Raw genomic sequence first — 25,979 nt, 5'->3', positions numbered from 1 at the left:
ATAACCAACCAAGTGCTGTGGCCAGGATCAACAAATCGTGCTTTATATAGTGTGATTCAGGAAGAGAAGTCAAAGCCTTTCTGGAATGTTCCTTTAAGGGAATAATTGATGGGCTTGTAAATTAAAGTAGTCCCTACTGGTATACCTGCAAGTTTTTAATTCCAATCTGTGAAATTTTTTATAAACAATACTCACCAGGGAGAAGCAGCAAGTGAAATTTACCATAAAAGGAGAGATAACAAGTGCTGTGGCTGTCACAAACAAATCATGCTATGGAAAGGATAATTCAGAAAGACAAGTCAAAGACTATCTGGAATGCATCTTCAATAGAATTAATTGTTGGACTGTCAGCTGAAAGAAATAGAAGTTGGTACAACCCAAGAGTTTGTTATTCCAACTGAGAGTAAAGAGTCAGCACTAGAGATGCTAAGAACAAATACTACACCAGCAACAGTTGTCATCTGCCCAAAAGGAAACCTAATAAGCACTGAGGCCGAAATCAGTCAAAGACTGCGTGAAATACACCTTCAAAAGATTTATGTTTAAATTTATTTATTTAGCAGATCAGGGGTGTGTTGGTGCAGCGGGTTTGGCCGGATCCTGGTCTCTGGTGGGTCTGGGGTTCGAGTCCTGCTGGGGGTGCCTTATGATGGACTGGCATCCCGTCTTGGGTGTGTCCCCTCCCCCTGTGCCCTGTGTTGTTGGGTTAGGCTCCAGCTCGCTGCCACCCTACTTGGGACAAGCGGTTTCAGTCAGTGTGTGTGTGTGTGTGTGTGTGTGTGTGTGTATTTAGCAGATGCTTTTCTTCAAAGTGACGTACATCTCACAGAAAATACGATGAGTACATTACATCATCAGAAAGAGATTTGGATGTAGACTTATGATTCTAAAAGCAGTTAATTTGTCACATTCCACTATATGAACCAATGTACACCACATGAGTTGCTGCACAAAGGCCTATCCATTAATAGACAATTTATAATCACAAAATTGTAATAAACATTACATCCCATAAGGCCGTCCCGTTGCACTCACACCCATCGTCATGAAGTGGTTCGAGAGGCTGGTCATGAGGCACAGACCCTGCTGCCCGGCTCACTGGACACCCTGCAGTTTGCGTATCGTCCCAAGCGCTCAACAGACAAGTCCATTGCCACCACTCTCCATCTGGCTCTCACACATCTGGACAAAAAGGATACGCATGTTCAAATTCTGCTCATAGACTTCACTTCAGCATTCAATACAATCATCCCTCAGCACCTGATTGGAAAGCTGAGCCTACTAGGCCTGGACACCACCCTGTGCAGCTGGATCCTAGACTTCCTGACTGAGGGACCTCAGGCAGTCCGGATCGGGAGCAGCATCTCCAACACCACCGCACTGAGCACTGGCCCCCCCACAGCTGTGTGTTCAGCCCACTGCTGTTCACCCTGCTGACTCACGACTGTGTAGCAATGCATAACTCAAACCACATTATCAAGTTCGCCGATGACATGACCGTGGTGGGCCTCATCAGCAAGAACGATGAGTCAGCTTACAGAGAGGAGGTGCAACGGCTAACGGACTGATGCAGAGCCAACAACCTGTCTCTGAACGTGGACAAAACAAAAGAGATGGTTGTTGATTTCAGGTGAGCACGGAGTGACCACTCTCTGCTGAACATCGATGGCTCCTCCGTGGAGATCGTCAAGAGCACCAAATTCCTTGATGTCCACCTGGCGGAGAACCTAACCTGGTTCTTCAACACCAGCTCCATAGCCAAGAAAGCCCAGCAGCATCTCTACTTTCTGCAAAGGCTGAGGAAAGTCCATCTCCCAACCCCATCCTCACTACATTGTACAAAGGGACTATCGAGAGCATCCTCTGCAGCTGCATCATTGCTTGGTTTGGTAATTGCATCGTTACAGAACGCAAGACCTTGCAGTGGATAGTAAGGGCAGTTGAGAAGATCATTGCGGTCTCTCGTCCCTTCATCATGGACATTTACACTGTACGCTGCATCCTCAAAGCCACCAGCATTGCAGGTGACCCCACACACCCCTCACACAAACTCTTCACCCTCCCGCCATCTGGCAAAAGGTATCGAAGCATTTGGGCCTCACAGCCAGGCTGTATAACAGTTTCTTCCCCCAAGCCATCAGACTCCTCAGTACTCAGGGACTGGACTGACACAGGAACTATTGTCCAGTTTTTGTCATTATTGTTTTGTTTTAGTAATTGTTGTAATGTCTAGCGGGGGGCGCGGTGACGCAGTGGGTTTGGTCGGGTTCTGCTGTCTGGTGGGTCTAGGGTTCGAGTCCTGCTTGGGGTGCCTTGTGATGGACTGGCGTCCTGTCCTGGGTGTGTCCCCTCTCCCTCCGGCCTTACGTCCTGTGCTGCCGGGTTAGGTTCCAGCTCCCTGCGACCCCGCATGGGACAAGCGGTTTCAGATGGTGTGTGTGTGTGTGTAATGTCTAGCACTGTTTGCACAATTCTTGCACACGTGCGCCATGCTCCTGGAAGAACGTTGTTTTGTTTTCACTGTGGACTGTACCAGCTGTATATGGCTGAAATGACAATAAAGCTTCTCTTGACCTCTTATTACACTAGTAGTGTGAAATGTTCATCTGTAGTAGTGTAAAAGTTCATCCGTTATTCAACAGCTATAATTACAAAAGTATTGAACATAAACAACTATGCATTTATCATGCACTGAGAGTTCATGGGAGAAGTGAGTTGGGAAGAGGTGAGTTTTAAGACCCCTCTTAAATGTAGAGAGGGATTCAGCAGTTCTGAGAGAGAGAGGGAGGTCGTTCCACCACATCGATGCCTAAACCGAAAACCTTTGTGCTTGTGATTTTGGACCTTTTGTACATAGGACGACCATATGGTGAATGGTGCAGGAACCTAGGAGTCTGGTTGGGGTGTAGCAAGTAATCAGGTCTTGTAGATATCTAAGAACAAATCTGTTGATGGTTTTGTAGGCCATAACTGGAGTATTGAATTTGATCCTTCAAAGTGCTGAGAGAAAGACGAATTTGAGTCAGTCATCACTCCCAGACTCTTAGCTGAGGAGGTAAGCAAAATCAGTGATTGTCCAGCTTGATACAGAGTTCATAGCAGGAGGACAGGCCAACTGGGAGGTTAACGATCTCTGTTTTGGTGAGGTTGAGTTGTAAGTGGTGGTCAGACAGTAGTACTTCAGTCCATGGGAGGCGATGACATGGCCAAAGGAAGAGGTGTAGATTGAGAAGAGTAGGGGGCCCAGTACTGAGCCCTGAGGGACACCAGCTGAGAGAGGCTGAGGAAAAGAGGAGGAGCCCCACCAAACCACTTGATAGGATCTGTCAGATAGGTAGGATTCAAAAGAATTTAGTGTTGTTCCTTTAATTCCAAGCTGACCAAAAGAGAAGAGTAGAATCCGGTGGTTGACAGTGTCGAATGCTGCAGACAGATCGAAGAGGATGAGGACCGAGGCCGCTCTAGTCGACTGGAGAGCATCAGACACTACTGCGCCGTCTCCGTGGAGTGACCAACTTTGAATCCAGACTGATATCCATCAAGGAAATGGTTCAGGTTTAAGAATTCAGATAATTGATTGCAGGCTGCCCGTTCTAGAATTTTTGACAGAAAGGAGAGGAGGGAGATTGGCCTGTAGTTTTGGACTGAGTCAGGATCCAGACTACGAAAGGTGAAATTAGGGCAGTTTTGAAGGCAGATGGGAAGCAACCAGAGGAGAGCGAGAAGTTGATGATCTTGGAGATGAAGGTGGAGAGTTGTGGAGAGATGGTCTGTAGAAGTGTCGATGGGATCAATTGAGAAAGCAGGGGGTGGCTCTGTGTGACAGCAGGAGATCAGAGATTTCAATTTCTGACAGGGGCTTGGAGAGCATGACTTTGCAGGAAGGTCCAGTGCGATCAGGGCTGGCAGATGCCGAGAACTTGTCCACAATGGCATTCAGTTTGTCTCTGAAAAACAAAGTAAAGTCATCAGCAGTGAGAGCAGAGTGAAAGGTAGCTAAGAAATCCTTGTAGACATCCAGGTCGGTGCGAATCTTGGATTTTCGCCATCGTCACTCTATAGCCCAGAGTTTGGTCCTGTTAGTACGTAATGTATCAGTCAGCTATGGGGTGGCACTGGGGTATGCTGGTCTGGAAGATAGTGGACAGAAAGAGTCAAGAGAGGAAGAGAGGGCAGAGGGGAAAATGTTAGTAGCATTGTTTGTTGTTAGATCCGAGAACTGTGCAGCAGAAGGGAGAGCAGACAGTGTGGAAGAGACAAGGCAGGAAGGCGAGAGAGATTTTCAGTTACGGCGGAAGGTGACAACGGGTGCATAAGAACCTTACCTTTTCGTTTTATCACTTTGATGGTCATGTATTTATGTCAAATACTACTGCTTTGGCAAACTGGTGTTATAAAATAAACAAACTACCGTAATAACTGTGTTTTTATCTAAGTCTTTTGTATTTCGGCGAAAAATATTTATATTTACTGTGGGTTGTACACCACTTTGGAGAAAACTGTCTGATAAATACATTAACAGATTTTATTGTACTAATGTCTATATTCAAGAATGCATAGCTATGCCCTTTGTTTTATTCTGTGTTCAGATAAAGGAATAAAATACTGCCCTAGAAGCAAATGCTGCTGTTGAAAGAGCAAAGCATGGCTGTGCTTTGACTGGAGCCTCCGGGGGAATCAACTCAATCATGGAGAGGGTTACACATGTACCTTCAACAGTGAACTTCTATGCTGAACACAGACTAAATGTCATGACAGGGACATGGTGTCATGTGCCCTGGGAATAATAGTCCAAATGACCACAGGGGACACCATCCTAGGTCCACCTAACTCCATCACCACATCTGATCACAATATCTTGTGCTCTTGATCAGCCCATAACTGCTTTACCTACAACCAGTTTTGTTCCCAGATGCTACCCATGAATTGTCTGACAGGTCTGATTGTCCATCCCAGTCTTCTCCACAGCTTTGTGTTCCCTTGTTTGTCAAGATCTCCAGCCATCTCATTGCCAAAATCCTATGTGCCTCTTTGCTCATTGCTCACTGTGCTACTCCAGCACCTTATCCCCATTCGGTACCAGTGGCACAGTGCTCTTGTAAATAAAACTTTACACCTGAGTTCACGCCTCTTAAAGTCTGTGTATGTTTGTGACATATGGCAGGAATACATCTCCTGGCCACTTTTCTGACAACAAAAAAAATACTTTTATTAAAAGATCAGTAATTTAACAATATTTTATTGTCCTGTCCAAGAATTTGATCATGGTTGAGATTCAGTGCTGTGAAAAAGTGACCAGTGAAAGTAATTCTGATCCAGGGTCCAGCTGGCTGCTCAATTACAAGACACACAGGAGAAGAATATTTCTAGGTGAGCCTATTTCTTCATCTGGTGTTTTCAGTAGTCTTTCAGCTCCAGATCCATTCTTTTCCATTCTCAAAGGTCTCTTGTAAAATCTAACTGATGTGATTATATATAATTTGCAGTTTTTAGCCAATTTGATGTGGAAAATATGAAAAGTTGGTGACGCAGTGTTCTGAGAATCTGGATTGGTAGTTTGATTTTACCCGCATGAAAGCTTAACATCTTTAACATTTTACAGAATTATGAATTCTATGAAAGTACATACTGTATGTAAACACAATGGATATTTTTAGAGGTTTTTTCTCATGTCACCTGTTGAGTTGAGTGTGGATTAAAATTTTAACTATGTAGAAATACAAGTTCATGTCTAGCTTGTTTGCAGTACAAAAAATATTTGTTTTCGTTCTGGGTTTTTCTTTGAACGGGTTGCCATTCTGCATATTTTCTTGACTACCCATCCTAGTGTTCAGGCAACACCTCTGTTATACCTTTGTTTCTCATGTCACCTGTTGAGTTAGGTGTGGATTAAAATTTTTTAGAAGTTTTAGAGAACTGGCCCCGATCCACTATGCTGAAGGTGTTGCAACAGTTTCTGGGTTTTGAAATTTTTTTCTGCCACTTTATTAGCGGGTTCAGCTCGATAGTTGCTCTCCAGACCTCTCTGCTATGCGGAGGGGAAACACGACTCACATGGTCACCCAAGGCCCTGTCCGCCTTTCAGGAGTTAAAGGAACGGTTTACCACAGCCCCATATTGCAACGCCTGGATCCGGCCCTCCCCTTCGTGGAGGAGGTTGACGCCTCCCTGGCTGGGGTAGGGACCATCCTCTTCCATCGCCGGGGAAATCCACCCAAGCTCCAACTTTTCGTGCAAGTTTTTGTTGGCCAAATGCAATTATGACCTCATGAACCAGGAGTTGTTAGCCATCAAGTTGACTTTAGAGGAATGAAGGCACTGGTCACCAGTTCTTGGTATTGACAGACCACCGTAACCTGGAGTACCTGAAAAAAGTGAGCCGACTCAATCCCAGACAAGCCAAATGGGTGCTATTTTGTACTTGCTTCCAGTTTACTGTATCATACCGACCAGGGTCCAAGAACATCAAAGTGGACGCATTATCTAGGGTTGATGACAAAGACCCTGAAATGGCAGCTCCGGAACCCATCCTGCCCGGCTCCTGCTTCATCGCACTGGTACAATGGCAAATCTTGCAGGATCTCTGAGCAACCCAGGATGTGGAGCCAGCATCCTCTGACTGGCCCACAGGCAAGGACTACGTCCCAGTAAGACTGAGAGCCCCATTAATTCACTGGCTTCGTGATTTCCCAGCTGCATGTAGAATGTATGTAGAAATACCGGCTCATGTCTAGCCTGTTTGCTGTACAATGAAAGATATTTTTTCATTTTGGGTTTTTACTTCAACGGAATTCCATTCTGCATATTTTCTTGACTACCCGTCCTAGTGTTCTGGCAACACCTTTGTTATGATCATGTATATCAATCAAAAGAAATAACAGAAGGTCTTCTGTTTTTCCACAGCCACTGCACACATTTTCGCTCACATTTCAACTTTGTCTATCTGACATTCCTGCTTGGATGACTAACCATCATCTGCATTTATCCATTTAGCAAAGCCTTTTCTCCAAATGACGTCTAATGAACCCTATGTAGTGTTATCAGCCCATACATCTTATTCACCGCGGTGACATACACAGTAATACCTTCGAAGCGCATCAACAAGTTTCACAATTTTCGTGTGCCACCCACCCTCTGCAACTGGGTTCTGGACTTTCTAATGGGCAGACCCCAGTCCGTTAGAATTGGAAACCACACATCCAGGTCAATAACCATAAACACAGGAACTCCGCAGGGCTGCGTGCTGAGCCCCATGCTCTACGCACTCTTCACCCATGATTGTGTGGCCTCCCAGAACAACACCAGCATCATCAAATTTGCTGATGACACGACAGTCATTGGACTGATAACGGGAGGCGATGAGTCGGCATACAGGAGGGAAGTGGCTGACCTAGTGAAGTGCTGCCACAACAACAATCTCTCGCTCAATGTCAATAAAACAAAGGAGTTGATAATAGATCCATGGAGAAGGATGGAGCAACACTCATCACTGCATATTGGTGAGACAGTGGTGGAGAGGGTGAGCACCTTCAGATTCCTGGGTGTTCCCATTACTGAAGATCTCACCTGGTCTCACAACACAACACAACTGGTCAAGAAATCACGTCAACGTCTGCATTTCTTGAGAAGGCTGAGGAAATTTGGCATGCCAGGTCGAATCCTCAGAAGCTTCTATAGGTGTGCAATCGAGAGTGTCCTCACCAGTTCTATCACAGTGTGGTTTGGAAGCTGCACAGTACAGGATCGTAAGGCGCTACTGCGAGTGGTGAAAGCTGCTCGAACCATCACTGGAATGTCCTTAGCATCACTGGAGAGCCTATACCAGGCCAGAACCATCAGGAGAGCCACTAACATCATCAAGGACAACAGTCATCCCCAGCACAGCCTTTTCACACCCTTACCATCAGGCAGATGCTACAGGAGTGTTAGAGCCAGAACCTCAAGGCTGAAACACAGTTTTTACCCACAGGCCATGAGGCTTGTGAACAACACCCATCCGCTGGCTCTCCACCCATCACAGCAGACACAGTTCACCCTCTGAGCCTGCGAGGTGTCAACTACCCCCCATCCCTCCTACGCACACATACACATCCACAACGCCAGTAACATCAGAGGCCACAGACTACCTCCGCATACCTTGCGCACACAAATACACACCAATCTACCTCTGCAGGACTTTGCACATGTACGACTTCCATGTTTACATTGCGCACTGCACACTTTATATATGTATATAACCTTGTTTCTTGGATTTTTGCACTAATAGTAATTTTCGTAATTTTAGTAATTTTTGTAATTTGTGACCTTGCACTAATAGTAATTTTTGTAAATTTGTGATTTATGCCCTTTGTTCTCCTTGCGTTTTTCTTCTGTTTTTCTTTCCTTATGTCCTTATAATTTATGTCATAGGCTGGTGAGAGGATTCACAGAGTAAGAATCTCATTGTACGGTGTAACAAACTGTTTACTGTACACATGACAATAAACTCTTGAATCTTAAATCTTACACTGCTAGATACACTACTTACAATGGGTCACTCATCCATACATCACTGGAACACACACACTCTCTCTGTCACTCATACACTATGGGGGAACCTGAACAGCATGTTTTTGGATAGTGGGGGGAAACCAGAGCACCCAGAGAAAACTCACACAGACAGGGGGGAGAACATGCAAAGTCCACACAGACTGAGCGGGAGCTCAACCCCCTGTCCTCTTGCACCACCCAGGTGTTGTGAGACAGCAGCACTGCTCGCTGTGCTACCATGCCACCCATCTGAAAGTCTCCCTCCCCAAGAGTGAGACCCTCCATCTCGCAGCAGGTTCATCCAGCTGTCAGGAATTCTCTTTCAAACTGGAAAATTCACTCATTTCATTTGTTTCATTGGACAAGAGGATGGGGACAGCAATCGGCTCAAGTTTCTTCTTCTTCCAGGACAGTGAAGCCATAAGTGGATCCTGCAGATACAGTACCTGCCATATAACATTTGTGAGATCTGCCCAGATCTCACAAGAAATTCTAAACTGTTCAGTCTGGTGTGGATTAAAAGTTTAGGTATGTAGAGCTACAGTGGGGGTGTGATAGTGCAGCAGGTTTTGCCAGTACCCACTGCGTGGCTGGTCTGGGGTTGGGGTGCTGCTTGCGGTGCCTTGTGATGGACTGGTGTCCCGCCCAGAGCGTATTTTCTCCCCTTCACCTTCATGCTCTGTGTTTTCAGGATAGGCTCTGGCTTGCCGCAACCCTGCTCGGTACAAGAGGTTGTTGACATAGGTTGGTATAAATACATGCTTTGCAACCAAAGGTATGTGAACATACAAACTCATGTCACCTCTGCCACATGACCAAAACAAAAGAATAAAAGGTCTCTTATGAAAGAAATGTAACTGCCTGCCTGCTGGTTGAGGTGCGGGTGCAGCTGTGAGACTGCCTCCATGGAATGTTATTTGCAGATGATTGCAAAGAATTTGCATAGAGTTTGACATTATTGAAAGCAACCAAGAACAGCTGACATCCAGTAAATTTTAATTTTGGGTACTGCTTATTGTTTATAGCACCCTTTTCACAATAATATTGATTACTGATTGTTAGTCTGTGCAATACTTTCTCCCTTTCACTTGTTCCATCCCTCGTTATTTTCTTTATTCTCCGGCACTGTCAATGCATCTTTGCACTTGTTGTATGTATGCATGTTTATATGTGTGTATATGTATGTTGTGTTTTTTTTATTTTTGTGTTTGTCTACTTTTCAGTGTGAGCCACTGAGAACTGAAACCAAATTTCCTGTATGTGTGTGAATACTTGGCCAAATAAATAGGATTCTGATTTTGATTCTTAAATGTAGTCATGAAAAAATAAACACTCCCTTTCACTCTACTTAACTGCTTTCCCAAGTGAGGATCACAGCGGTTGTCACGACCCCCAGGGCTAATACTCCTACAGGCCAGAGGAAGCGCCACTCCCAGCCACTGACCCAGAACCAAACACCTGTTCACAATCTCGTAGCTGCTGAGGTATAAAAGGAGCAAGCGGCGGAGAACAGATTGGGGATTCTTGATCAGCGTTTTCATTGGGCTTTCCTTGCGGTTAGTACTTTCCTGGTTCCTTAGTTTGTTCCATAGATGTTTACGGTCCAATCCCAAGTGCCCGTCCTGTCAACTCCTCCCTCTCGTTCTCCAGTCCTGGTCCAGTGTTCCAGTCCGGTATTTCGTCACTCCTCTGGATTTAAGTCGTACTCACAGATTCGTGTTTCAATCACTGTTCACCTTTGTGCAAACACACTGTGTTTCCTTGTCCCGTGTTTCTTGTTTCACCTCCACCGAGTGTTTTACAGTTTGTACAGTGCACTTCTGATATAACTCTGCATGTGAGGTCATTTTACTTTTCGTCCATGTCTGGACGTAACAGCAACGTACATCAGTGTCGGAGTCCCGTCCAGACGCTACAGAAGTTCAGAACCCATCATACAAGGCCAAGTAGAGAAAACCCCTGGACAGGAGACCAGGCCATCAAAGCACAAAATAAAAGCTCATTTCAATAATTAGTTTCTGAAAGAAGTTCGTAGAGTGAGGGCCTCAAAAATTATGACCTTAACCCACAGTTATTTTATTTATTAGTTCAAAAAAAGTCACTGGCAATCTTGATACATATATTCAAGTAAAGAGTCAAATATAAGGTATATTTTCACAATATTGGGGTAGCATATGTTGTAGTGGTTAATGCCATCATCAAACATTCAAAAGAATCGGGTTGAAATCCCACTCCCAGCTGTAGAACCCTTGAGTAAGCTACTTACCCTGAACTAATATGCTAAAAATGAACATGCTAAATAAATGAGTAAATTACTGTAAGAAGCTTGTAGTACAAATCTCACACTGCTCGATTAAAAAATAAAACATAATAATAGTCTACAGTTAACTGCTGTCCCATTTAGCATTAGTTTTCATAGCCTGTCAGAATGAACTTTGAGAATGGGTTTCAGACCACCACGACTGTGACAAGCATTGACCAGTTGTGATGTGCACCTTGTTTAATTGATTTATGATTCACTTTTGTGCTTACAGAATGATGAGCCTATAGACTAAATTCTGATTTTATCAAAGTTATTGAAGAATATGTTCAGAGGGCAATGTGGAACCAATATAGCACAGAACGTGAAACTATTCAGATAGTATTGTACTGACGGAAAGCAACATGCAGAATTATAAAATTCATTTTCCAAGTGTCAGATTCTGGACTTTTAGACTTTCACTGGGTGCATATTTTTCATGTTTTTTTCTTATAGACACGCAGGCAGGGTCCTCCACAGAAATGCTTATCATGCCTGATGCCCCTTTGCCGTCCTCATCGCTCCCGTTGCCATGCTTCTCCTTCCAGATTGGTTTCCATGAACAATGTTTTGGGACAATAACGTCAACATCCTCAACGAAAAAGAAACCTCAATTCAGTTACATGGTTAATTGTCTTTGGAAACAGCTGAAGGAATTAAACTTCAGTGTTCAGAATGATCTATACATGATGATGAAATACATAAGGTTATGAATCAATAAAGAGTAAGAGATGCCACTGTCGAGGGACAATGACAAGCTAGTGAGAAAAATAACGGTACAATCTTGGACAGAAAGGAGCTAAACTGCTCAGTCAGTTCAGGCTAAGAGGTGTTATTTCAGATTTACCTGGGGCTTTGGAAAATCGTTATTGATACACCACTGAACAAAGTACTTCTTGGCCACCTCAATGCTTTTCTCATCCGTCTTCCTGCAGTAAACTCGGATTATTTGCTCGATGAACTTCTCCGGGAGAAACTGTGACACCTGCGAGGAATGAAGGACCAAGAACCATATATAATAAACACTGAATGACAGACACGATGCAGTATCGTGTGCACATGTGGCTGGTTGGGACTGTGCATCACAGCACTTTCAGTCACTTTCCAGTTAATGACCATAAATGAAGGACTCCTAAGGGTGTGATCACTGTGAGTCGCATTGACTCAATGAATAAATGTAAGTCGATGACATCACCATTGATCATGTCTCACACAGATGTAAGGGCACACTACCTGGTACCGGAGGATCTTGTAGGCCACAGTGGGGTGCTTCTTTGAGTAAAAATGCATGTTGTCGATGGGGTTCTTTCCCTTCATGCCATAGTCCAGAGTGATGACCTGTGTGCACATCAGTGTGTACATCAGTGAGGTGAGGTGTTGCTGAAGTTAGTGTTGAGCATTACATTCATTGGTAAAGGTGAGTGCAGATCACCACCATGGTCACCATTCAGAGCTGTAGAAGGTGAAGGAGAACCGTGGGGGGAGGTCAGGAACAGGAGGAAGGCGAGGCGCCCACAGGTGACCCAACCCACACTCACGCTGACTATGAAGTCTTCAGCCTGCAGGTTGACATCAGTCCCGGTCCCTGGTTCAGCCTGGGCCACAGAGTTGGCCAAACGCAGCTGCTCATCCTGGTAAGGAGAAATTTCACCTTCAATTGAGTGGTCCCAGATGATGCCAAAGTCCAGTGCAGCCCAAACTCCAGCAAACTGTCCCAAACCATCTACACCCCCCTCTCCATCCCGTTTACTTGTGTGATCCTCCCACAAGTGTTCAGGGATGAGTGCGGATACCAGACCCACCACCCATCGCTACTGGAACTATTTTTGACCTCCAGATCCCCCAGAGCTGGCATCTGCTCTGGCCCCGTTAAGTCCGAAACTACGATTACCTGCGTGACCTCCATAGGTTGGAGGGGATGGGTCTCCCCTACGCACTTGTGCAGCTTGCGGCGCACAATGTTCTGGAGGATGGTGCGAGACTCCTGCAGCTCCGCTGACGAAGAGTGGAGGATTTCCTCAAAGATGTGGTCTAACGTGAGACAGAGAGAGCAACAGTGACCTATTGTATGATAAGCTCCAGTCCTCTTTTACACAACGATCCACGCAATTCGATCTCAGAACCCTTGTGACAGAGACAGTTTGAAAACTATCATTTCAGATTCTGCCTGGTGTTCTTGTGGACAATCAAACTTCTCAACCTGAGAAACGTGTTTACTGGTGAAAGAAAGACAAACGTCTTATCTACAGGGAGACAGTGCAGGTATTTACATCAGCGCTGGAAAGTCAGAAAAAATGTCCCTCCAGACCCGTGAGTTTGGTGTAGGCCTCCATGTCGTCAATAGCAGTGGAGATGGTGAACATCTTGCCCCCGGAGCCCTCGATCTGGATGTGCGGGTCGGCCTTCAGAAGAGCCTCCGTTATCCTGGGAAGAAAAAACTCTATGGATGAATAACATTTATTGTCCTTATAATGAATAATGTTAACGATCTTCATGTGTTTCTAGCTGATTATTACTGCATAAATAAATGGAAACACAAAAGACTACTGAGGGATCATGCAGTGAGCTGGTTGGGAACGTGGTCGGGTCAGCAAACTGTGTGAGTTTTCCGTGGCTGAGAAGTTATGTGGTGGCAAGAGGTTGTCCTGCGGGTCAGCAAAATGTTCTCGTCCACAGCTAAGGTGGTGTCTTGGGTGAGGGTCAGCAGGTCTTTCACACTAACATGTGTTCAATGATGAAGGTCACTTTATGCTTGTAAGCTGTGCAGTACAGGTGGTGCCGTATGTGAAACATGTTGTACAGGCTCCCCGCTTCCTGCAGCAAAACAGGAACAGCAAAAATCGTCTTAGTAACGGTCATAGATGCTCAAGAAAGTGGCCAGGGGATTTTGTTCTGTTCAGATTTGATTGTTCATGTTGATATCGGTGTAGTTTCAACTTACTCTGCAAATTTACTGAGCGAAAACCATACATCTAATAGCAAGAGAGCTGTTAAGTTTCAGTCAGTTTTCAAGATTTATTTCCTCGTTATGAAGGGAGTGGAAGGTGTTTAGGGAATAAGGACACAATAGAACGGCTCAGTGTCCCACCACCCAAAGGTCAGAGAAAGAGTGCCTAAGAGAAGGAGAAGCTCTGCTGTACCTTGTCTCTGGTGCATATGAGCTTCGTCTCGCCCACCTCACACACTCGCACAAACTTCAGAAAGCGCCGGTAGTCAAAGTTGTTCTGGATGCCCAGGTGGTAGCAATCCCTGGTCAAAGACAGAAGAGGGTGGTTTACTGTAATATCCTACTGAAGAAGTACTCTGTACTCTCTACTCACGCGACTACAGAGTTACTCTTTACCCTTACCTTCATTTATTTAGCACATGCATTTCTGCAAAGTGACTTCCAATGAACTCTATGTAGTGTTATCAGCCCACACACCTTATTCACCATGGTGACTTACACTGCTGGATACACTACATACAATGGGTCACTCATCCATACATCCATCTTTACTGTTCCTCTTCCCTCAAGGCAAGTTTCATGCTGTATTGTACACTACACTCCACAGAGGTAAAATGTAACCAGAAGGCAACCTTCTGCACCAGGGGTCCCCAACTCCCAGGCCGTGGACCAGAACTGGTCCGTGGCCTGTAAGGAACCAGGCTGCACAGCAGGAGGTGAGCAACGGACGAGCAAGTGAAGCTTCATCTGTCTTTACAGCCGCTCCCCATTGCTCGCATTACCGCCTGAGCTCCTCCTCCTGTCAGATCAGCGGCGGCATTAGATTTTCATAGGAGCGCGAACCCTACTGTGAACTGCGCATACAAGGGATCTAGGTTGTGTTCTCCTTATGAGAATCTAATGCCGCTGCTGATCTGAGGTGGAGCTGAGGCAGTGATGCTAGCGCTGGGGAGTGGCTACAAATACAGATTAACATTAGCAGAGGGGTTTGACTGCACAGAAACCATAATAAATCAATTGCTTGCAGACTCATATCAAAACCCTATCAGTGAGTGGCAAGTGACAATTAAACTGCATCTGGTGGCAGGCTTAAGTCAGAATCCAAGTTGTATAATTATTTCATTATGTATTACAATGTAATAATAATAGAAAAAAAGTGCACATTAAATGTAATGCACCTGAATCATCCCGAAACCATCCCCCCACAAACCGGTCCCTGGTGCCAAAAAAGTTGGGGACCGCTGTTCTGCACCAGTAAACAGGCCCTAAAAAAAGGTTTCTGGCTTTAGCATGTAGGAGCGTCTAAGAATAGTTACTACCAGGAGCATTTAAATTAGTGTCTCCTCTCAAATAAAATATCATGAATCATGACTATACCATGGTAAAGCAAATTAATCTGATCACGATCAGGGCTGTTAAACCTTATCCCTTCCCTTGATGTTCACCAAGAGTAAATAGGAGAGCGTCCACAAAGACAGAGGAGGTAACCTTCAGATCCAAACCTCTGTCCACCCTTAAGGTCACAAGTAGACAGATGGTGTTTTCATATCATCACCAAAATTCTGGGAACTCTTACCTGGCAAAATAATCCCACTTGTCGACATCAATGCCGTTTCTTTTGTTTGCCACAATTTCATAAAGGAACCATTTTTCCTTTGGGCGACCTTGGTAGTTGCACTGGACACACAATACAAACAAGGTTAGTGCACAGCAAACAGTAGACAGTCTAATGACATCTCGCTTCCTGGATCCCTGTGGCTGTGATATGGACATGCAGGTTGCCATTGCAACTAACCATTGACTGTTCTTGGCTGAGTGAAGGAGGTGTGTCCAGATCCCCACCAATCTGCTCCTTGATGAAGACCAGGTCCTGTGGCAAGACCAGACCATGCTCCTCCATAACTGTTTCCAACCCATTAGCCTTGATCAGGTGGTCAAACATCTCGACCGAGGTCATTTCGTGCTGCAATGCAGACCAACAAGAAAGGTCTGAAGGTCGTGGAAAGGAAAGCAGACTGAAAATACAACAACATCCTTCCTCGGTGAACAATGGCTCATTTTCTCTGCCTCACACAGCTAACGTACCTAGTGACCATTTAAATATCTGGGTAAATACTAATGCAGTATATCCGGGGGTACCATGGTGCTGTACAAAATGGGATTCACACCTCAATTTGATGAACAATATAGAAACTCAACATGGAACATTTATACGTAATAATCGATTTTTCACCTTCCACCTGAAATCTGGTCGTGCTTTTGGCATAAACATTCCTTCAAACACGTGTGAGAAAGGACCATGGCCTGCAACGCAAAAATGGAAAAGCATGTCAGGTACAATAAAAAAGTGAAATTATAAACTGAGAACACAGGACACCGAAATGTCTATTATAGTTGTGATGTAACTCGTTGACAGTAACAGGTATCGCCGAAATCCGACTGGAACCAATCAAAGTGCTTCTACAAAGAAGCCAAAAATGGGCTGGAAATTTCCAGCAGAAACAAAAGGACAAGGAGTGTGAAGATGGCGTCTCTACTGTGTGTTGCCGGAGTGTGTATGAGGTGTGAGGTTTGGGGAGACTCGCCGAGGTCGTGACAGAGCCCGGCGATCTGCACACACAGCATGTCTCTGTGGTCGATCTGCAGCTCAGGTTGACGTTCACGCAGAGCTCGAACCAGCAGCCCTGCCAGGTGCCCCACCCTGAAACACACACCCAATAAAACACATACGCAGACTTATTCACATGAACACACATGTTCATCCACCTGAAAACCTGCATAAGGTACTCAACCGGAATTTTTCAATGTAATTTATGCTGTAACTCAATATGTAAATCAGAGGGGATACAAGGATGTGTTTCGCTGCTAAATCTTGGTAGTTCTGTGGTTCATTGACATTCTGGTGACCACATACCCAATGGAGTGCTCAAAGCGGTTGTGTGCCGCACTGGGGTACACAAAGTAGCCCCCACCCAGCTGCTTGATGTGCCTCAGCCTCTGGAACTGGGGGGTGTCAATGATGCAAACCAGCAGGGGGTGCAACTCGATGTGCCCATGGACGGGGTCGTTGAAGACCTGCAAGGTAACAGAGACCACCCTCAGTGTTAGTAATCCTGCCAGGTGAGTGTAACCTTGCTAAACACTCAAAGGCTCAGTGATCATTGATTGTCATTCCCAGATACTTTCTCACAGCACAGTGACACAGCAGTATCTCAGACTCCTCACAGCACCTGGATTGATTTGTGGACAGAGCCTTTGAGAGGCTAATGCAAAAAACCTCATCCTGCTGTTCAAATGAAGGTGGTTGATGAAAGAATTTAGGTTACTAACTACCTTCATCTCTTCAACTGGATACTTCCATGGCATCTTCAAGTGGTGCAGAACCTTCAGACGTTCATTCAAGGGCCTAAAAGGAGTGATGAGGCAAAATAGTAAACAGTTTGTTGGGGATCCACAGTCATTCATTATGTTCTGTTTATCACGACTTGATGAGCTCAATCAGAACAGGTCAAATAATGGAATAGCTGGAGGTCCCCAAGGAGAGGTGCTGGAAATACTTGTTCTATGCAAGTAAAAACACTGCTTATGCTTTTGATGGTCAGGTGTTTATTAGAAAGAACCCACAGGAAGAGAGACTGAATAGAGAGAGCACAGATCACTTGGTAACTTCTGAACCTGCAATTCCACAAATCTTACTCAATCCCCATCTTCTCAAGGTCCACGGTCCCAATGTACAGTAGATACTGTCCTGTGATTTGTGCATCTGTGTGGGACAAACACGCTATCAGACCACTGGCAGACCAAACACCAGTTTAACACTGACTGAGCATGGTGATAACATTCTTGTGGATCCAAATAATGACCAAAACTATGTAAGGAGCATGAAAAGCATTGGGTCACAAATCCAGTATTTCCAGTGTCATTGAGTAACTTTCATTTCTGGTGCCCTCTTACAGTGAAATCAACAAGAAACACTTGTGTACGCTCATCTGAATTTTGTAATATCTAAAATTGTATTTTATGAGGAAATCCAAACTTATAGCTTAGTATGGTGCAAAAACAAATGAAGTTCTGATGAAAGATATCAGAAATATCTGAGGGCCACAGATCACCATAAATTCCAAACATGTCTCCATCTTAAACATTTGCAGTTTGAGTTATTTATCACATGGCAATTTTGTTTAAACAACACTTTCTGAAATACCCCAATGAACTGATTTGCTGCTAATTCTGCTTCACGGCACACTAGTTCCCTAGTGTTACTTCCCACAAATTATGGACAGATAAAACATCATAACTGACCTGTTTAAGGGTTTCCATAATATTATTTTTCTGATAAAATACTTTATCATTAATTCTTACTTGAGTTGAACCAGTAATAATATTGCACTCATATTGATAACCACTTGTGCATGTGTGGGTCATGGTGGTCCTGAGCCTATCTGCATTTTTACTGCATTAAAACAGCCTCACCTTGGAAATTCTCCACCCATTGTTCCAAACCTTGTTGACGAAGGTAATTGCAAACATCTTCCACAGTCCAGTTCTCCATATGCCAAAAGAAAGTAAAGAATATAAACTGGAATTCCTGGAAAAGTGCACTTGCTTCATCAGTCAATTAAAATGTTTGCTGAATGTTTTTCCACAAAAAGTATATATATATATATATTTCTGGTTTCTTGCCTATATTTCGGCTACATCTCTTAACTGCACTCCTCTTTGTATACTGTATTCATCATCTCCACACTGCTGTCAGTTACACTCTTATATGTTATTTACACCACTGCTTGTGTCCTTTAATTGATATGTTACTTGCACACGGTAACTGTATGGACATTGTTATTATCTTGTCCTTCACTGTCTGTATAGGGTTATATTGTGATGTCTTGTGTGGTGCCGACCCACAACCAATTCCTGTCTGATGTACACTGGCGGTATAGAGTTCTGAGTTCTGGTGTGATGGACTGTTGTGTTGTTTCCTGAGATGTATCTCACTTTGCAGAAGAGCTTCTGCTAAATGAAAAAATGTTAATGCAGATACACAAGGCCCTGTTCTCCTCAAACCTTTGTGCTGGTTGTTGATCAGAGCTGAAATGAAGTTCAGTATTTCAGAGCCCTAATGCATTTTTTATTACATATTACAGCAATAAAGACTAATGCAGAAATCATGTGGCTAAACAAATGTAGTTGGCTGACGGTCACAGGGTGAAGGTATTTTGTGGACTACCTCCATGTTTTCACCCGGGATCTGCTGTAGCTTTGCTAAATAGTGCAGGACCTTCAGATGTTCTCCCAGGGACCTGAAGGCAGTAACAGAGAACAACCACAAAGATCAGTATCTGAGTTGTGTGAGCTAATGAAACCATTCAATAACTGTTCAGGAGTTACAGTTATTCCATATATTCTGTTTATGATGACTTCATCAGCTGAAAAGGATGTTCTGTAACAAGAAAAATACATGGAACAACTGGAGGTTCTCTAGGGAACTAATGTGTTTTCCAGTGGAATAAATTTTATACTGAAGTCAACTTAGGTTGCTCTCGAACATCCTTATCAAGAGACCAGAGCCTCTTTGACCCCTCTGCTGTATTTGATATGGACATCCACTGCATCCTCCTGACATTTCTAGAACACTATGGTATTTTATGATCGTTTTGGCTTTTGACTCTGTTCCTCCTACAACAATGAATCTCTAACTGGAACTTGCAGTCACTGCTTGAATAGCATTTGTACAATCTGACACTGCACTGTACCCAGCTCCTGGTCCATATTATGAAACATCATTCCTGCCTTGTTGCACCTCCCTACTGCCATGTGTTCCAGTCTCTATCAAAGATTCAAAGCCTGCTGGGGGAACAGTCAAATAAATTACTCAATGAACTGCCATCTTAGACAGATATGATTATTCTTTATTTAGCTTTATTCAGCCAAGGTGACTTACAGGGATAGAAAAGCATCCGCTATAAGAATAAATGTAAGTTAATACAAGGTAGAAAATGTTCACAAGATTAAAAGACAATCAGCAGACAACAGTCTAGGATGAGATTTTGTGTTGAAATGAACAGAAAATTAACCTAGCACAGTTCAAAAAGTAATTTAGCACTTTTTGATAAATTCTTCATGTAGTTCTCATTCACACATTTTTAGTTAACACAAAAAGTGATAGAAAGGCAAAATAAACAATGAAGGCAGTTGCTAATGAATTATACTGAAATGACCTACATGGAAACCAAGACAAGGCTTATTGCTACAATCCATGAGTTCCTAATGCCAGTCTAAGGCACTCGGTCAGCATTAAAACGGATAAGAACCATACTCACCAGAGACAAGTGACACTTGATGATTACTGCAAAGACAACCAACCAAGTGCTGTGGCCAGGATCAACATATCATGCTTTATATAGTGTGATCCAGGAAGAGAAGTCAAAGCTTCTTTGAAAAGTTCCTTTAAGGCAAAATAAAATGTAAATCTAAATGTAAATGTCAATGGAAATACCAATGTAAATACAAATGCAAATGTAAATGGGCGCACGCCCAAAATCTCAAAAAGTAAAAGCATGAAAGTTCTGGTTGTGGCTCCAGTGTGGAGGAACATACTAACCCTCTCACTCAGAGCTGTTGAATCCCTGTTCACTTTTTAAAAGAGTCTTTAAACGGACTTCTCCTGGACTCACTTCTCCCGTGATCTCAAGTGCATGTAATGTGTAAACGTTCATGCAGTATAATTTTGACATCATACCTGTTGAAGAACAGACAAACCTTTACTCCTGTAATGTAATGTAAATGTTTCTATGTTTTATATATTTTTTTATATATATATATATATATATGTATATGTATATATATATATATCCTGTGTATATAATTAGGGGGCGCAGTGGCGCAGTGGGTTGGACCAGGTCCTGTTCTCCGGTGGGTCTGGGGTTTGAGTCCCGCTTGGGGTGCCTTGTGACGGACTGGCGTCCCGTCCTGGGTGTGTCCCCTTCCCCCTCCGGCCTTACGCCCTGTGTTGCCGGGTAGGCTCCGGTTCCCCGTGACCCCGTATGGGACAAGCGGTTCTGAAAATGTGTGTGTGTGTGTGTATATATCCTGTGTATATAATTAGGGGGCGCAGTGGCGCAGTGGGTTGGACCAGGTCCTGTTCTCCGGTGGGTCTGGGGTTTGAGTCCCGCTTGGGGTGCCTTGCGACGGAGTGGCGTCCCGCCCTGGGTGTGTCCCCTCCCCCTCCAGCCTTATGCCCTGTGTTGCTGGGTTAGGCTCTGGCTCCCTGTGACCCTGAATGGGACAAGCGGTTCAGACAATGTGTATATATAGTTAGGAATGTGAACAGGAATTAGAAATGGTACATTTGATCGGTGGTGTTTGTAGCTAAGGTTGTTGATTCAGGTGTTTGGTGAGCTTGGGATTTGGACTGCAAACATTTCATCACCAGTTGAGGTATTGGCATTGAGCACTGAGGATGTCACCTCAAAACGTGTGCAATCCAAATGCCAAGCTCAGCAAACACCTGAACATCTGATCAGGAGTTGTCAATATTCTGATAAAATTTTATGCACCTACTTGTGTGATGAACATTGATTCATATGGTGGAAAGAAACAAACCGTACTTTAGAATCACACGTCTGCATCTAAGTGCCTGTTTCCGCTAATATAATGAACACATTGTATTTTCTATTACATGTACGTCACTTTGGAGAAAAATGTCTGCTACATGAATATATGTAAATGTAAATGTAAATGATTTCCTTCAAAATGAAAGTAAGATAAGATAAGATAACACTTTATTGTCTGTTTGCACAGAAATTTCTCTTACTCAGCAATCAATTTACCTCAGACATCACACAAAACAATAAAAAGCCATTACATAAATACAAATCCACAGAAAGAGCATGAAAAAATATGCATTTGCATTTAGTACAGATACATCAATCAAAATCCAAACAATCAATGGGGTGTGTGTGTGTGTGTATTTGCAAATGTGCGTGTGTAGGGTAGAGGGGGGGTTACCTCCTTGACCTGCTCTGCTGATTCAATAATGTGATGGAATGAGGAGTAAAAGAATGTTTATTATCCCTACTGGTACACATGCAAGTTTTCATTTCCAATCTATGGAAATTGAAAAGAGACAATACTCACCAGGGGAGAAGCAGCAAGTCAAATTTACCATAAAAGGAGAGCTAACAAGTGCTGTGGCTGTCACAAACAAATCATGCTATAGAAAGGATAATTCAGAAAGACAAGTCAAAGAATATCTGGAATGCATCTTCAATAGAATTAATTGTTGGACTGTCAGCTGAAAGAAATAGATGTCGGTACAACCCAAGAGTTTGTTATTCCAGTTGAGAGTAAACAGTAAGCATTAAAGATGTTAAAAACAAATACTACAGCAGCAACAGTTGTCATCTGCCCAAAAGGAAACTTAATAAGCACTGAGGCCGAAAGCAGACGTGACATAATGAAGGAAAAGGAGTCAAAGACTGCGTAAAATGCACCTTAAAAAGATTTACATTTAAATGTCTTCATTTAGCAGATGATTTTCTCCAAAATGATGTACATCTCACAGAAACTGAGAGGTGGCGAAGAGTTTGTGTGATTTTTTTGGTTGCAGACTATATTTTATTGTGCAAGAAGGTTGTTTTAGCTGAGGAGACAGCAGAATGAAAGGAAGCTAAGAGATCCTTGTAGACATCCAGGTTCGTGCGAGTCTTGGATTTTCGCCATCGTCTCTCTACAGCCCAGAGTTTGGTCCTGTTAGTACATAATGTATCAGTCAGCCAAGGGGTGGCACTGGGCCGTGCTGGTCTGGAAGAAAGTGGACAGAGAGAGTCAACAGAGGAAGATAGGGCAAAGAGGAAAATGTTAGTGACATTGTCTGTTGATAGATCCGAGAACTGTGCAGCAAAAGGGGTAGCGGACAGTGTGGCAGAGGCAAGGCAAGAAGGCGAGAGATGAAGAAGTGATTGGAACCATGCAGCGGAGTAACAGCGAGGACAGGACAGCCATAGCTACAGGAAAAGACAAGGTCGATGCGATTACCAGCTTTGTGAGTAGCAGGGGATGGGGACAGGGAGAGGTCAAAGGTCGAAGGCCTGTAGGAGCGACAGAAGGCAGCTTGCATGAATGTCTACACATGCAGGTTGAAGTCACCCAGTGAATCATGCTGTCTGTTAAATATTCGTTCACTAAACAAGTAAAGCTGTTCTAGTAAACGACTAATATTAAGTTACAAGTCCGATCTATTCTTTCTTACCGAAACCTGGCTCGGTAAGTCCAAGACGATTCCGCTAATAGAAGTCGCTCCGGACGGATATGATAATTTCCATGAATGTCGTTCTGTACGTCCTGGAGGTGGAATCGGCATTCTTTTCAATAATACATTACAAATAACACCGATAAATCATGATAATTTTACCTTGTTTGAAATTCTAGAACTAGATACTGCATACCATAGTATCCTACTGAGTACACTTGAAAACCTGGTTGGACTAAGAGGTATCATTCTGAAGTGGTTTGAATCATACTTGGCTAAAGTGAACAATTTGTATTGAAATCTGATGACTGCACCCCCTCCATTTCAACTACTGTTCAGTATGGTGTGCCACAAGGCTCTGTGCTGGGACAATTACTGTTCTCACTCTATACGTTACCATTGGGTGACATTATTCGCAAACTCAATGTGAATTTCTATCCATCCATCCATCCATCTTCCTCCGCTTTATCCGGGGCCGGGTCGCGGGGGCAGCAGTCCGAGCAGAGTCCTCCAGACTTCCCTCTCCCCGCACACCTCCTCCAGTTCCTCTGGGGGAACCCCAAGGCGTTCCCAGGCCAGCCGGGAGACATAGTCTCTCCAACGTGTCCTGGGTCTGCCCCGAGGCCTCCTCCCAGTGGGACAAGCCCGGAACACCTCCCCAGGGAGGCGTCCAGGAGGCATCCGGAACAGATGCCCGAGCCACCTCAACTGGCTCCTCTCGATGCGGAGGAGCAGCGGCTCTACTCCGAGCTCCTCCCGGGTGACTGAGCTCCTCACCCTATCCCTAAGGGTGCGCCCAGCCACTCTGCGGAGGAAACTCATTTCTGCCGCTTGTATCCGCGATCTCATTCTTTCGGTCATGATCCAGAGTTCATGACCATAGGTGAGGGTAGGAACGTAGAACGACCGGTAAATTGAGAGCTTCCCCTTACGACTCAGCTCCCTCTTCACCACAACAGACCGGTACAATGACCGCATTACTGCAGACGCCGCACCGATCCGTCTGTCGACCTGCCGCTCCATTTTTCCCTCACTCGTGAACAAGACCCTGAGATACTTAAACTCCTCCACTTGAGGGAGCAACTCCCCCCTAACCCGGAGGGGGCAATCCACCTTTTTCCGACTGAGAACCATGGCCTCGGATTTGGAGGTGCTGATTCTCATCCCCGCCGCTTCGCACTCGGCTGCAAACCTCCCCAGTGCATGCTGCAAGTCTTGACTTGATGAAGCCAGCAGGACCACATCGTCCGCAAAAAGCAGAGACGAGATCTCGTGGCCACCAAAACAGACACCCTCCGTTCCCTGACTGCGCCTAGAAATTCTGTCCATAAAGATGATGAACAGAATCGGTGACAAAGGGCAGCCCTGGCGGAGTCCAACATGCACCGGGAACAGGTCTGACTTACTGCCGGCAATGCGAACCAAGCTCCTGCTCCGGTCATACAGGGAACGAACAGCCCGTAGCAACGAGCCCCGAACCCCATAATCCCGAAGTACCCCCCACAGGATGCCACGAGGGACACGGTCGAATGCCTTCTCCAGGTCCACAAAACACATATGGACTGGTTGGGCAAACTCCCACGAACCCTCCAACACCCTAGTGAGGGTATAGAGCTGGTCCAGTGTTCCACGGCCAGGGCGAAAACCGCATTGCTCCTCCTGAATCCGAGGTTCGACCATCGGTCGGATTCTCCTTTCCAGTACCCTGGCATAGACTTTCCTAGGGAGGCTAAGGAGTGTGATCCCCCTGTAGTTGGAACACAATCTCCGGTCCCCCTTCTTAAAAAGAGGGACCACCACCCCGGTCTGCCAGTCCAGAGGCACCGTTCCCGAACTCCACGCGATGCTGCAGAGGCGTGTCAGCCAAGACAGCCCCACAACATCCAGAGACTTGAGAAACTCGGGGCGGATCTCATCCACCCCCGGAGCCTTGCCACCGAGGAGTTTTTTGACTACCTCAGCAACTTCAGCCAGGGTAATGGACGAGTCCCCCTCCGAGTCCCCAGCCTCAGCTTCCTCTACGGAAGGCGTGTCGGAGGGATTGAGGAGATCCTCAAAGTACTCCTTCCACCGCCCGAGAACATCCTCAGCTGAGGTCAGCAGCGCACCACTTCCACTGTAAACAGTGTTCGTGGAACACCGCTTCTCCCCTCTGAGTCGCCGGACGGTTTGCCAGAATCTCTTTGAGGCCGACCGAAAGTCTTCCTCCATGGCCTCACCGAACTCCTCCCAAGCCCGAGTTTTTGCCGCGGCGACTGCCAGAGCCGCGCTCCGTTTGGCCCGTCGGTACCCGTCAGCTGCTTCAGGAGTCCCATTAGCCAGCCAGGCCCGATAGAACTCCTTCTTCAGCTTGACGGCATCCCTTACTTCCGGTGTCCACCACCGTGTTCGGGGATTGCCGCCGCGACAGGCGCCGGAGACCTTATGGCCGCAGCTCCGAACCGCCGCCCCGACAATGGAGGCGCGGAACATAGTCCATTCAGACTCAATGTCCCCCACCTCCCTCGGGACCTGGTTGAAGCTCTGTCGGAGGTGGGAGTTGAAGACCTTTCTGACAGGGGCCTCCGCCAAACGTTCCCAACAGACCCTCACTATGCGTTTGGGCCTGCCAGGTCTGTCCAGCTTTTTCCCCTGCCATCGAATCCAACTCACCACCAGGTGGTGATCAGTTGACAGCTCAGCCCCTCTCTTCACCCGAGTGTCCAAGACATATGGCCGAAGGTCAGAAGAAACGACTACAAAGTCGATCATCGACCTCCGACCTAGGGTGTCCTGGTGCCAAGTGCACTGATGGACACCCTTATGCATGAACATGGTGTTCGTTATGGATAAACCGCGACTAGCACAGAAATCCAATAACAACTCACCGCTCGGGTTCAGATCAGGGAGGCCGTTCCTCCCAATCACGCCCCTCCAGGTATCACTGTCGCTGCCCACGTGGGCGTTAAAGTCCC

General features: G+C 45.2%; 1 protein-coding gene across 1 annotated transcript; it reads right to left on the bottom strand.

Annotated features, from left to right (window-relative positions):
• Positions 1 to 10,636: 10,636 nt before the first annotated feature.
• Positions 10,637 to 20,106, bottom strand: LOC108930747 (deoxynucleoside triphosphate triphosphohydrolase SAMHD1-like). Its single transcript, XM_018746150.2, has 18 exons — positions 20,096 to 20,106; positions 19,003 to 19,075; positions 18,249 to 18,321; positions 17,472 to 17,538; positions 17,109 to 17,181; positions 16,690 to 16,850; positions 16,361 to 16,476; positions 16,009 to 16,079; positions 15,571 to 15,738; positions 15,352 to 15,452; positions 13,969 to 14,077; positions 13,551 to 13,642; positions 13,137 to 13,252; positions 12,720 to 12,859; positions 12,367 to 12,459; positions 12,062 to 12,166; positions 11,676 to 11,813; positions 10,637 to 11,420 (listed from the first exon to the last, which is right to left on the bottom strand). Exons 2-18 carry the CDS (start codon positions 19,006 to 19,008, stop codon positions 11,211 to 11,213), a joined length of 1,839 nt encoding a protein of 612 aa, XP_018601666.2. The 5' UTR covers positions 19,009 to 19,075; positions 20,096 to 20,106; the 3' UTR covers positions 10,637 to 11,210.
• Positions 20,107 to 25,979: the final 5,873 nt, after the last annotated feature.

This window comes from Scleropages formosus, chromosome 5, assembly GCF_900964775.1.
Source record: "Scleropages formosus chromosome 5, fSclFor1.1, whole genome shotgun sequence".
Taxonomy (NCBI): Eukaryota; Metazoa; Chordata; class Actinopteri; order Osteoglossiformes; family Osteoglossidae; genus Scleropages; species Scleropages formosus.
Note: the sequence above shows the minus strand (reverse complement) of the source record. Positions and strands in the feature narration are given on the sequence as shown.